The sequence below is a fragment of the Colius striatus genome, chromosome 23 (genome assembly GCF_028858725.1).
Source record: "Colius striatus isolate bColStr4 chromosome 23, bColStr4.1.hap1, whole genome shotgun sequence".
NCBI lineage: Eukaryota > Metazoa > Chordata > Aves > Coliiformes > Coliidae > Colius > Colius striatus.
In genome coordinates, this window is record NC_084781.1 from 5,889,195 (window position 1) to 5,902,953 (window position 13,759).

At 42.8% G+C, this 13,759-nt stretch overlaps 1 protein-coding gene across 3 annotated transcripts in view; it reads left to right on the forward strand.

Annotated features, from left to right (window-relative positions):
* The window catches only part of NCAM1 (neural cell adhesion molecule 1), an 88,609-nt gene that overhangs the window by 65,525 nt on the left and 9,325 nt on the right, over window positions 1-13,759 (forward strand). Inside the window, exons 14-16 of one of the 3 annotated variants that reach the window (XM_062014019.1) lie at window positions 4,458-4,582; window positions 5,052-5,232; window positions 8,522-8,802. In XM_062014019.1, coding sequence (XP_061870003.1) covers window positions 4,458-4,582; window positions 5,052-5,232; window positions 8,522-8,601 — 386 coding nt within the window. In that variant the 3' untranslated portion in view covers window positions 8,602-8,802. Of the gene's footprint in view, window positions 1-4,457; window positions 4,583-5,051; window positions 5,233-8,521; window positions 8,803-13,759 lie in introns of those variants that run through there. The other 2 variants (XM_062014017.1, XM_062014018.1) reach the window with 2 other exon arrangements.

Here is a 13,759-nt window from a genome sequence, read left to right on the forward strand (position 1 = left end):
CCGTTACAGTATGAGCTCCATGAAATCAAGAAGCAAATGATTGACCCTTGTGGCTTATGGAGATGAAATCAGTCTCCAAGGAAAGTGTGTGGCAGTGAGAACAATTTCTGCAACTTTGTGATATTTTTTTACAACTTCACTTAATACTCCTGTGCATAATGTAAAGGCGGGGGGTGGAGGGAAGCTTTGCTGCTCCCCTAACTAAAGAAATAGTTTTGAAAACCAGGAAACAATTGGCTTTTTTCAATCTTTGAATTCTGAAGTCCCCTTATTGCCTTGGACCACCACCAGGAAAGGATTTAGACCAAGGTTTGCCAGGAAAACAAAACTAACACCAGTAACCTCCCCACATGACTGCATGCATGGAAGCAGCCTCTCTTCCCTAGTCTCTTCCCTCACTGGTCAACATCCAGGAGGACTGAAGACTTGGTTGTCTCGTTTTTTTTGCATGTTCTTCTGGTTTTGTTCCTTATTTTTGATTGTTGATGTTTGCTCCTCCTGTGTGCATTCTGAAGACTACCTACCTGTTCTTTCTCACCCGTGTATATTTGCCACTTCTGGAGGTCTTCCGTGGGTATGGCTGATGTTTGTTCCGAATTGTGACACGTCAGTCACAGTCGAGTCCTATTTACACAATGCTCAAAGATTGCAGAAATCAGCCACTTCCTTGTTTGTGCATTGCAGAAATTATCATAGATTGCAGCCGTGTTCTTTAAGCATAGCAGGGATGCAGGATCGTCCTTTGCTGCCAGCCGGGCAAGGATTGAAGCTCATAGTCTCAAAACTGCTGCAGTTGTCTAGTAACCAATTTGAGATGCTTTTCAAAGATGGGCAGAAGGAACACATTTGATGGAAGCAGAGATGTGATAAAAGGTCTGTTTTCGGGGGTCCAGCACGCGTTTGGTGCCCTGTGAGTAGGGACACATTTGTGCTGCTTTTTCATATTCTCTTCCCTCCTCATCTCAACCACGGCCATATCCAGTGCTGGTGCTTGTGGTGCTCTCTGAGAAGCAGATAATTAAAAACAGTTAGCTGCTTCTAAAGTCCAACTACATCAGACTGTTATTAAAGGAAGCGCTCTGAATATAATGTAAACAGTGGTGAAAAGACACTAGGAGAGCTATTTACTCTCCATAAACTAAGTAGCAGCCTCACAAGGGGGAATTCTTTAAGGATCCTACATTTTATGGGTGGAACAGGCAGATTTCTGCAATATGTCCAGTCAGCTCAGTGTAAATGGGAGATCTCCAGGCATGTAGCACACCTTTGTAATGCACTTTTGCTTTTCAGCCCCCATCCTGTAGGGAGAGTGCATGTTCTGTGGGCATGACTTTCTTCTCTAACCTTCTGATGACAAACTTTTCTCTTCAGCTACTGACAACTTGATTCATAAGGATGCTGATTCTGCTGGACTAAACTTTTCACACTAAACATCTTCCTTTGTTTGAAACTACACACTAACCCATTTTTAATTTTACAGCCCAGTTCTGGATTTACATCTGCCTGCTTGAGGGAAATGAAATGCTGTGTATTTATGGAGAGAAAACTGAACTACTTCTCACCAGGGCTTTTGCTGCTATACCTGTTGGATTTCAGGCATTAGGAGTGGTCCATATTCTATTTGAAGAGTGTGTTTCTCAGAGCAGAAGTGTGTTTAATGTATTGGAGAAGGAAGGAATCAGGAGCTAGAATCTAGACAATTCAAAGTGAAGAAAAAATTCAGCAGAGGAGATAATTAATCGTTGGAGTGGCTATGTATGAGACACAGAAACATCTCTGGCATTCAAAGTCTGTCAAGAATGAGCACCATTCCAAAGGACATTCCTTCACATTTTAGTCTCGGTGCTCAATCACTGGAAAGAAATTCTAGCCTAAGTTAGATAAGAGGTCAAATTCTGTAAGTACAGTGTCCTGTTATCAATTCAAGATCTCTCTACTTATTACTGATTATCTCTCTGAGGTAAGGATTGGAAAGAGGACTATGGAGCTGTCCTGTCTAGTTGTCAGTGAAGCCATTCATCGATGGCACGAGCAGAGCAACACTTAAGCATTGTTGCTCATAAACATTTCAGCAGTGTCAAGTGTCTGTGTCCAGCAAAATAAGTATCCATGAATGCCTCACCCCCAGTTGTTACAGGGAGCATGAAAAATCTTGCATGAAAAATGATAGAACAAGAGATTTGCTTCTGGCTTCCTTTTATTATTGGCTTATAGTCATGACATAAGAGATTTACTTTGGTTAATTTGATATTTTCAGTATGTAGGTGAGGTGCTTCTGCTCATCTAGAACTCACCTGGTCCCTTTTGATTTTCAGTCTGCAGTGCAGTGTATGCATTGTGAATGCTTTCAGCATTCATAATGCCAGCAGAAACATGGACTGGGAAGGGCTTTTCAAATATCCAGCCTCAGTTAGCTAGCAGTAAAGATGAAAATCCACCCTTTTGTCTACAGTAGATGACAATAGATGGTCATCAGTTGAACACGGGATTCTCTTGTGCTTTCACGAGACGTGAATAGCCATGTGGTGTGTGAACTGGGAGGACTTCAGAGGAGTGCATAGCACCTCTCACAACATAAACAGGAAAACCTATTCCTGTTTGCCATCTGCTTCAAACCACACTGGAAGCCCATTCAAAGGCAGTTTGAGAGCATTGCCTTTATGTTTTCAATGTACAGTCACTGAGAAACCTGTCACAGGGTGGAATACAGCTCTTGAGTGTCCAGCTCGTATTGTGAGAGTCTTGTAATGGAGATACAGGCACAGGCAAGGCTTTGGAAAAGAAAAACATAACATGGGAAGAAGGACCGTTCCCTCTTTACATCTTTAAGAGAAGTTACTATGTTGTGAAACAAAAATGTCTCTATCTTGCATCAGAGCTCTGTGTATCCTTGGGTTCTAATTACCTTCTCAGAACAGTTGGTGTGTTAGAGCATGTGTTAGCCTGCAAGAAAATGGAATTATTCTTAAATTACCATTTCAGTCTAGGGCTTGCAGTTTTCTCATTGATGTTTCCCTCCAAAAAAAGTGCTCCAGTCCTTTCTTTGGAGAGAGAGGGAGCGGTGGAGGGGAAGGACTTCAAATTATTTCTAAAGATCAGCTTTGAACGGTACTGGAAGATCAGCCTTTCTCTGGCCAGTCAGATGCATTGGCATAGGGGAAACTGAGCCTTTCTTGCCTTTGCGTCAAAGGGAGCAGAGCAAGCGTCCAGGCAGTGACAGAAAGCTTGCAGGATCTGAACTCTCTTGAGATCTGTGTCACTTGTGAGAGATCAGTGCTCTTTTACCATTTCAGTTTGATACTTACTTTGATACTGAACCTTGTTGGGGACAGGAAATTGTTCAGTTGATGACTGTGTTCTCCACAAAACCAGATAAAAAGGTAATAATGCCTCTTGCATGGTAAATTCACAGGCAGTCAGGGCACTTCAGAAACAATTGATCCCTGGGGTGTTATGAAAGCAAAAGGAGAAAGCATGTCTGGAGCAATTTGCTGCAGTATTTCTGAAGGCAGGACAGGAAGGGGGATATAAATATGTAACCAGACAACCTGTGGATCTGACTTTTGTTAGGAGAGATATTCTAGGAAAGGTGCATGGAGAAGGTACTTGAACTGGGACTAGGGAAGCATCCTCTGCAGATTGTGTGTGCACTGGTTAGGGAGGAATTGTCTAGAAAAAGCAGTTGTGGAGACATGGCTGTGAATGGGTGGGTCTGTAAATCGGTGTGTCCTGCAGAGGCAGATGACATGCAGGTTTTCTGCTCATGGCAGGGGTGCAAGTTGGGAAATGATAGCTTTTTCATTTAGGTTATTACAGAAGAGCAGGTGGGTTTAGTTCTCTCTAGCCTGTATTCACTGCAAACAGTTACACTAGGGCAAGCTGAGTGAAAAGATGTGCTGTTGTTATTCAGTGCTGTTTGTTCTGCACTCATTTGAGTGAGCATACCAGTGAATCTTTGGTCCAGCAGCTGTAAAGCCTAAACAAGGTTCAAAGTGCAAACACAGGTCTGTATGACAAGCATAACGTCCCTTTTCAGTGACGATGCTCTTTATGTCTGCATTTCACAGGAGCAGCCTGGCTGTTTACCATGTACCTTATCTTGATGTTTTCCAGGTGTTTCCCATCAGTGTTTTATAACAAAAATAGCAGGGAACTGGTCATTCATTGCTGTAGGATATCTGTGGGGAAGGGTGTGCTCTTTTTCACTTAGCCTCTGACTCCATTCCAGCACTCACAAAAACAGTAACTTTATAGGTGAAAACAAACTATCAAATGCACAAAATACTTGGGTCTTGCAACTGTTTGTACCCTAGACACACGGTGTCCTGGGTGTCTGGCTCAGAGTGAGGCTGGGACTCCAGCAGCTGAGAATGAAGGGTTTTTCTGATTTTTGAGGAGTACTTTTTCCCTAATGATTTTTTTTTTGACAAATAAGCATAAATCTGGCATTGTTTCAGGGGAACCCAGTGCACCCAAACTGGAAGGTCAGATGGGAGAAGATGGAAACTCCATTAAAGTGAATGTTATCAAGCAGGATGATGGTGGCTCCCCGATTAGACATTATCTGATCAAATACAAAGCTGTAAGTATGACACTCCAACCTGATTTGTATTCAGCCTGTTCAGCACTCAGGCTTTGCCATATAGGCAGACGATCCTGAAGCTAAGGTTTTGTGTGTGGGAATACATGCTAAACATGGTGGATGTGCATAAGGTATGAGACAGATGATGTGCACAGAAGCAACATACATAGCTTTTGTCTGGTTTTCTTTTCTTTCACTCTGACTGTAAAAGGTCATTTCTCCATGCTGTGTTCTGTAGAACAGTGAGCATGTGATAACTGCATGCACTCAGTATGACTTTGTTTCACGTACTTCTGGGATGGGATTGCCAGCAACAGCTTGAATAGCTGGGGACCAGAGGACTGTGTGCTTGTGTGGAAAGCTCCCTGCTTTTCCATTTGTCAGTTAGCTATTTGGGTGTTCTCAGAACTGGCTACTAATGTTACGCTGTGTATTTTGCATCCCTGTCTGTCGTCTCCTTGTTCTGCAGAAGCATTCCTCAGAATGGAAACCAGAGATCAGACTTCCATCTGGCAGCGATTACGTCATGCTCAAGGCCCTGGACTGGAATGCAGAGTATGAGGTTTATGTGATAGCTGAAAACCAGCAAGGGAAGTCCAAACCAGCTCACTATGCTTTCCGAACTTCTGCCCAGCCTACCGTCATCCCAGGTACAGCAGTCATAAGCTTTACCATTGTTTTCTGCTTCCAATTAATGCAACGGTGCTGCATCCTTTAATGTGCCTGAGTAACCCTGACAACTTGCTTGCTTAAAGCCATTGTCACAATTGGTTACCCATCCAAAGCTTAGTTTTTGCCATGTACATACCTGTACTGTAGTCCCTGTTACAGTATGTACAGCATTAGCAGTACACAGTTAGGTATCCTACATGACAAAGCCTTGTCTGACTGTTTGCAGGGAACGTTAGCTCTTTGTGTCAGGGTAGCAGGACTGCCAGATAAGACGAGCAGTAGAGAGGAGATGTTTTCTGGAACCAGAAAGTAGGAGTCCCATTTTAAACTGAAGCAAAAGAAACCATTCAGATCTCTGGGGTGATGCAGAGTTCCCTTTCAAATCTGCTTGGGCTTGCTTACTGCTTGTTTGTCCATTCAGCTGAGCCTTTGGAGAAATAAAAGTAGAAGGAGCCTAATAGTGATTAAATGGGAGAGTGTTTAAGTCTTTCTCTGGAAGTTCTTGTATTTTAATTAAATGGGGATCAAATTGCAGTCATTTTAAGACAGCACTGTTTTAGTATTCGGTAGGACATTAGAAAAAAGTAACTAAACGGCATTAGAATGCTTCTGGAAGCACTTGTTTCAGATGGACTGTACTTATTAGGGTGCTTAAAAGGTCAGGCAGAAGCACAAATGCTACAAAAAAACAAGTAGACCCTATTAAATGAGGTGCTAGGAATTTACCAGTCTGCTGGAAGGTGTTGAGAAGACAATTAGTATTTCTTTTCAACAGAAGTGGTAGTAGTAGTGCACACAGGGGAAAAACTCATCGAACTAAACAAAATCTCAAGGGTGAAATTAGTGTCTACCTGTAAATTCAAGTTCTGATTTGGTTAAAGGCAGATGGATAAACTTTAAAGCTGATGAGTCAGTGAAGTCGTCACTGCACAGCCTCATAAAGCATATTCGTGCCACGATTAGTGCTGACAGACCACGTTGAAGGGAGTGATTTGATTTCATTCCATCTTCTAGGTTATTAACTGAGTCTCATGTTTTCCTTCAGAACAACTAGGGAGTTTTCCTTTGCAATGAGAGTTCAACCCTTGGTCTGTCCCCACTGCACCCACTCCCTTCCTGTCTGACAGAAACAGCAGAGACCTTGTGCACTTGGCATGGTAAAACTCCACTTGATGAAGCCAAATAACATTGTTAAGCATACAAATGAGTGACATAGTGCTTGGGGCTTGAAAAATGTGTACAGTAGGGAGGAGGAAGGGAAGGAGGCGAAAGAGATTGGTATGTGTGTTTGAACAAGGCTGTAGTTTTGGGTGGAAGGACCCTCAATAACTCATTAAGCAACTTACTCTCTGACTCTCATTTTCAACAGCTCTAATACTTACTACCCTCACATATTTGAAGGACAACTGTGACTGATGTGGCAGGAGAGAATGAGGGTCTTGAGGTCAGTTTAGAGCTGAACAGTCAAGTGTGATAGACTGGAAACAGCAGAAAGTGGTTCCTTTGCACTGTGATGTATCTCCCCAGGGGAAGTTGAAAGTATTGATCGGTCCTTTTGTTCCTCTACAGTCCGTTGTGTGCAACTGTTTGTGCCTTCCTATGCTGATATTCTTGTTTGGCCTTTGTCACATGCTCAATGGGACAACAAAGCTACCTGGGACAGCTGGGATGTCTTGCACAGGTGTATTGGCAAATTCTGAGAATGCTGTTGCCTGTGGAATTCACAGTGTTCATTCTGAAGTCTGTGGCAATAGGAGGAAAACGAGCCCAGATGCCACCAAACCCTTTAAATCCAACAGTAACATGGGCAGGGACTTTCTAAACACAGGGAGGTAGCGAAAGCCCAGTTTGTTGTCAGAGGTGTAACTTCCCTGGTCTGTCTGAAATTACTCCTCACTTAGTCTAGTTTGAAGCATAAGAGGAATCAGGGTTTGAGGCTGACACTGAAATGCTGTACTCTGAAATGCTGGAAGCACTTTGAAAGGCAGTCATCTGGGAGTGCAAATTTGCTGCAGGATTGATGGATGCAATTGGTTCTTGGGACGAATCTGCTCTGGTTCAGGGGCAAGAAGAGCACTGTGCAGCGAAATGATTACTGCTGGCTATGCTGGAGTTTTGACACAGTTCTGTAGGGTTTTTTCATTTTGTAGAGGACTTTGGTTTCTGTTAAGCCTTCTGAGATGTTTCCAGACCCTTTGGTTCCCTGAGCTGAGCCCCAAACTAGTGATGTTGGGGAGATACTTCCAGAGGGCAGGCTGGGTCTTTCTGACACGCAGTCTGCAGGCTTCTCTTGAAGTGATGGCAAGTATGCCAAATTGCAACAGGGAAGGCTCTCTGTATTACTTTCCTTTAGCATCTCTTGTTGTTTTCATGGCATTTAGTTTTTACATTTTTACTTCAAAATGAACTACACAGCAGAAGTCAGAGCCAGTGCTTCTCACATGGCATTGCTCTGCTTGACGGTGATAGCCAGGAGCCTCCTGCAGACAAAACATGTATTTGTTACCAAGAATCCTTTGTTACCATCATTTGTAGAGTAACCTTAAATTGGTTGGAAGTGTCAGGGCATTGTTTTCAGTAATGATAATAACTTTATTAGTTTACAAGTAGCTGGAAGGCTAAATGGAAAGTTGGTCCTGCATTCTTGAGACCGTCTTGCTTCTCCAGGGTTTTAGTCACCTGGATCTGTTACCCAAGTCCTTGGTACATCATGCTTTGGGACAGGCAGGTGGATTGTCTGCTACACAGAGCTTTTCTCCTTTTTTCATATGTAAAAGGAAGTGTTGTCCTTTCAAATACTAGAAAACCATTCTCCTGTGTTTCTCACTGAGCTTTTCTGTTCCATCATTTTTAATCTCATTTGCTTGCGAACCCCATAAACCCTGACTTGGACCCTGCTCTGCAGCTTTGGACATTGCTGAGCTTCTGACCCAGCCCTTCTGTCAGTGTCAGTGTGCTAATGCCCTTCTTTAACCTTTAGCCATTTTAATTTAAAATTTTAAAAACCTTTGATTCTTATGTTTTCTATATTTATGACCTAATTTTTTTATCTATTTTTCTCTCTTTCTCTCTCTCTTTTCTTTCTTTTTCTTCCTCGTCCTTTCTTCCCTCCCCTCTCCCTCCTTCCCCTCACTTCTTTCCTATGTCTGTCGTCATACATGTCACCTTGGATCTCACGGGGAAACATCCACGCTTGCCACATGCACCAAATTTGTTTTAAAACAACCATATTTTCCCCTCCTGGGAACCATTGTCTGGCACCTGCAGCGACCTTGGGAAGTCCATCAACGTCGTCCTCCTTTGTTTCATTGCTTCTTTCTGCAGTGACTCTGCTTTTGTTCTGCTAGAAACTAGAAATAAAATAAAGCAATATTTGCTTGAAAAAGCCTGGGTCCCAAGGCGTGACAGCAGATATCTTTACTTCAGAGGATCCTGTCAGTTCAGAAACAAACCAGAGAACATTAAAAAAAGAAAAAGTTTGATTTGAAAGAGTCAGTATTTTGTAACAAGGAAAAAAGGTTTAAGCAAAGTTTCTTCCCTTTAACATTTTTTTGTTACTTGTAATGAATTGCCCTTTTAATGGATGTAAAGAAAGACTTTTGTTGTTGTTGTTGTTGTTGTTTGCTTGCTGTTCTTCATCAAAGTGTACAACACTGAAAGCCTTTTAGGATACTGCTTTTAACTGATTTCTCTGCACATCTGGTGCTGATCACCAACTGCATTGTGCAAAAGCCCCATTTGCTAATCTAAACCCACAGACTATAAAAAGAGAAAGATCTGTCAGAGATGATTCTACTGATAGCCCAAATGTCTCTGTGGGCTTTTGTGTGTGGTTTCAAATTTATGGCCATTTAGAAAGTTTTCCTGATGTGCAGCTCTAAGCATAAGCATCTTGTGGGAATTCCACTGAAGAGATTTCCTTCTTTCTTTTCCATGGGGTTGACTTACTTGGCTGCATGCAAAGGGCCGATGAGCCTGTGAGCCATAGTGAATCTGGGGCATAATACAGCCCATGAGCATACAAATTTGCAGCAGATACTTGTCTAACATTTTCTGGTTTTCCACTACTGTATTAGCAGCTTCACAGAGAGATCCCTTTTCTTGCCATTTTAATAGAAAATAGCTTGGATCAAGTTACCTGACCAGTTAAACGACTGTTACTGCTGATCTTTAATAACATATGTGGTTAACTGTGCATCTAATTCTACCAGCCAGGATGAATCCATCTTGTAAATTGGTGCAATATAATGCATCTTTGTTCCCCATTTCTGTATAGTGCATTTTGTTGAACAAATTTCAGTTGACTTTTCTCTTGTTTTTTCTTCAAAAAAAACCCAAAACAAAACCCCAAAAAACCCCAAACCAATAACAACGAAAAGCCCTGTGTCCCTCGTGAACTGAAATGCCTCCGTGATGAGAAAACCATTTGGCTCTGATGCTCTTCTAAAAACAGGTGTGTCTCTCAGGTCTCTTTTTCTCTGAGTGGGCCTGAGGTTGCCAGGGATGAAATTGCTGACACAGTTGTTGAATTGCCTTTACAGATACTGTCAGTTGTCTGGAATGGGATTAATCTAACGAAATGATAATAGAGACGAACCAAAACCACTGCCATCAGTCTTGTCTAACGACGCATTTTATGCTCTGCACATAAGTCTTTGCTGTGTTGATTCAGACCTTGTTCATCATGATCTGAGAACTGTTTTTCTGTCTAAATTACAAATGAACATGTTGTGCAGCTGTTGCACACAAAAGAGATGGATTTCTTTTTAAAAACCCCTGGCCTCCAGTGTTACAGCCAATGTGTTGGATCTTTCGAGTGTACACCTTAGTGCTACTGAGGAACAGTGAGAATAACCATCGTATTAACAAGCTGAGTGACCCTCCCCTGTAGCTGGATTTACTAAGTTCATCTGTAGATCTGATATCAGCCCATACTGTGGGTTTCCACAGACAGAGATTACTCACCCAACTCACAGGTTATTACAGTTACCTTTACACAGTGTTCCGTGGACAGAGAGCAGCACCTCTGGAGGCTGCTCTTCCTATTCAAGGAGAGGTGCCTTAAGGCAGTTGTGTGCTCAAAGGGGCCTCCTCTCTCTGGTGACTAGGCAAAGCCCAGATGAGTACATGGCTGAAGTCACTTGAAATGAATCGCATCTTCAACAGCAAATAGGAATCCAGTCAACATGGAATGTATCAGAAAGAGATTCTGTCCTTGCATTTGTAAAAATAAAGGGCAGAACTGATATTTTTAGCACCAGTTTAAGCAGATTTGTAACATGTCAGATACTAGATACACGTCAGATCCTTGAGGTCTGGCAGTCGATGCTGGACAAGGTCCCAAGCCTTACTCTTAATGTAAACTGAGAGTTTTCAAAAAGCCAGCTCTCTTTTCTGTGCTCAGAGATGAGACATAGATTCAGATGTAGAACCACAAGTTCAGCGGACACATGCAGCCTTGCAAGCACATGTTCTATGTGAACAAGTCATACATAAAGAAGGCTGGAACCTTAAGCCTTAGAAAAGATGTTTCCGTGTGTGTGGTGAGCAGCAGTCTTGTGGGATCCCAGCAGCTGTGCCCCCACTTGGCTGTTAAGTCTCTACATATTTTCAAAGATGTTTGTCAAAGCATTACTTTGGCTGCCTTCATTTTACAGGAGGGCCTTGTTTGATAACGTTCTCCTCCACCAGGATCAGTTGCAACTGTTCACACCTTCTAGTTTCTACTAAATAAAAAGAAGTTTTTGAAGCTCTCCTGATTCTTGAAGCTGGTGAAGTGGAACAAGCAGCCAGTGGCACTGAGGTGTGTGCATTGAAGAGTGTAGAAGAGCAGCTGTGGCAGAGGTCAGACTGCAGGTCAGCTGTTCAGATTTACAGTCAGTTCTACTCCTGAAAAGAGGACCACTCTTTGCTACAGTTTTCCCCCCCATTCCTCTTTTCGTCCTTGGAAAGGGAGTCAGCCACAGGAAATAACAGAGCTTGAAGCCAGGAGCACAGCGCTGAAGCCACAGTGTTGGTGACAATCTAAAATGAATTCAGTACAGTTTTGGGAAATAGCCATTGCCCTCTTGCCTTGGAAGGAAGGCTCCATGGACTGCTATGTATTTCTGCTACCTAGTAGCTAAGTTGAAAGCAAGCAAAGATTGTCAAGCTTAAAGCTCTTACAGGAACGGAAGCTGTTGTCACTTGGAAGAGAAGGTTACTCACATGTTGCTTTTCTCCACTAAAAATTGTGCAGTGTCTGAGGGAATGAGGTCTGTAAAATGTGGCACTCCTTGTTTGAAGGGTACTTCTGAGTGTTTGCAAATTAAAGCTGTTAGCATCCACTGAGAACAAACAGCTTTTCTCCTGGATTGTTTCTTTTCTTTCCATTCTGATGCATGAAATGAATTTTTACTTGTTTTGTTTGTTCTTCGTTCTTCTGCCAAATATTGGAGGAGCTTTGAAATGCCTGGAGTCATATTTGCTTCTCTCCATCCCTTTTTTGTTTCTTTGTCTGCCTGTGCCTGAACATTCTCTGCACACTGTCTGCGACCTCACTGGGATGACATATCCGAGTGGTTCTGCTCTGTCTGTCAGGGCAAAAGCCTGAACAGAGTTGCCAAAAGTCAGATTGATGGGTGGTTTTATTGTGCACCATAAAATAAGGGTGATTAGAGAGGCCAGTCTTGCAGGGAGCTCACTTTCTGTTGAAAAAATATTTTGTAAGTAATAAATTCTTCACTTCTTTAGAATGAAGGAGTCAAGACTTTCAGCATTTTGTGTTTCCTTATTTAACCTGTGGATGAATAACTATTATTATTCCTCATGGTCCTGAGAATAGCAAAAGAGAATCAATAGGAAGCTTCTCATCAGATTGTGAGTGCCCTAGGTCAGGTCAGAAATGCCCACCATGGACTGACATGGCAGCAGGCAGTGGTGATGCAGCTGGTACCATTTGTACACAGCGTTGGCAGCCGCTGCTCAACAACTCGACTGTTTATACACGTCGTTTGTGTTCTGAATTGTTTTGGGCCCCAGCAATTTAGTGTCTAAATAACTGTTTGATTAAATACAACATAAATTTAGCTATAAGATGGGGTGAAAGATTCTTAAAGTATTTGTAGATCAATTTCACTTAATCAAACGTGCCAGTCTGTGGAGCTGAACCATGTGCTACGTTCCCAGCATTTTATAGCAACAGCAAAATTCCTTTACAGAATATATACAGAACAAAGAAATGCAGCACCAACAGCCTCCAAGTTCAGGGGGTCTTTAAGGATTCTTATATTATTCCTCCTTATTTGCTAGTCTCTGAATGATTTGGAATATCAATTCATAGAATCATAGGATGGTAGGGGTTGGAAGGCACCTTTAATTAATCTGTAAAACCAGCACTAGTGGAGGAGATTTGAAAGTTACTGAGAACAGCAGGGCTTTCTTACTCACCTAGAAAAAACCTTGCAGACAATTACCTTGGCCTAGTTTCCTTGTCTGAAATATAAAAAACTGGGAATAGCACAAAAACAAGGGCATTCCTCTGCAGATTTGCCCTTGTTCTCCCTATCTCTATGTTCCTCCTGGCAGCTTTTCTTATCATAGCTTCTAGTGCTCCCTGGGGCAGAGGGGCACAGCGGGAAGGATAATGGTTTGGAAGGGAGGGAAAAAGGGGAGGGGAGACTAGAACCTATTCCGTAGCTCTCCTCTGGGAGTTCAGAGAGGAGAGTTATTTTGCAGTTGTTTGGCTCTTTGGAAACAGTAGTGCCTGGTGGTTTCTATAGCCTGGTGCAGTCGGTTCCACCATTTCAGGCTCAGTCAGCACTACTGCCAGGTTACCGCAGCGGCTCGGGGCTGCTGTCCTGCCGTCCTTCACGTTTCATTGACAGCACAGTCACTCCATGTCACTTGGGTGCATTTGTGTATCAGCCAACAGCCAAATGCTCTGCCTGCAGGTCATCATCAGCTTGGGACGAATTAGTGTGAGTAAAACAAGGGGAACTGAAAGTATTTTGTGTTCAGGGTGTGACAGTAAGAGGCTGGGAGGCTACAGCCTGTGGTTTGTCACGAAAAGGCTTTGACAGGATTAACTGATGTGTTAATCCACTCCCCTTTTCTAAGGAGGTACTGAGCATTTTACAAGCAGGTAGAAAGTTGAAGGCGTCTCCTGTGAAGTTAGTACCAAATGGGCAACCCCATGCGTTTGGTAGGCCTCCGTCGCCACCTCTCACCTGCTGTCCTCTTGTCTGTTGGAAAAGGCAAGGTATTTTTTTCTATTCTACTCTATTTTATAGCTGGGGAAACATGGTGCTGATTGGGTGCAGTGGAGTGGGCGTCTGTGGTGACAAGGACAATGTCAACAGAGTGACAACCTGCTTATCTTTACCCTCTGCCTCCTCAGAAGACCACTTGGACAATGGCTGTAGCTAAGCCAAAACACTCCTAGAGCATCCACTGATGAGCTCAGCTGTTCCTGGATAAGACATGAAAAAGCTTATTGCTTTCCAGTTTTGGATAGCTGGGTCTTAC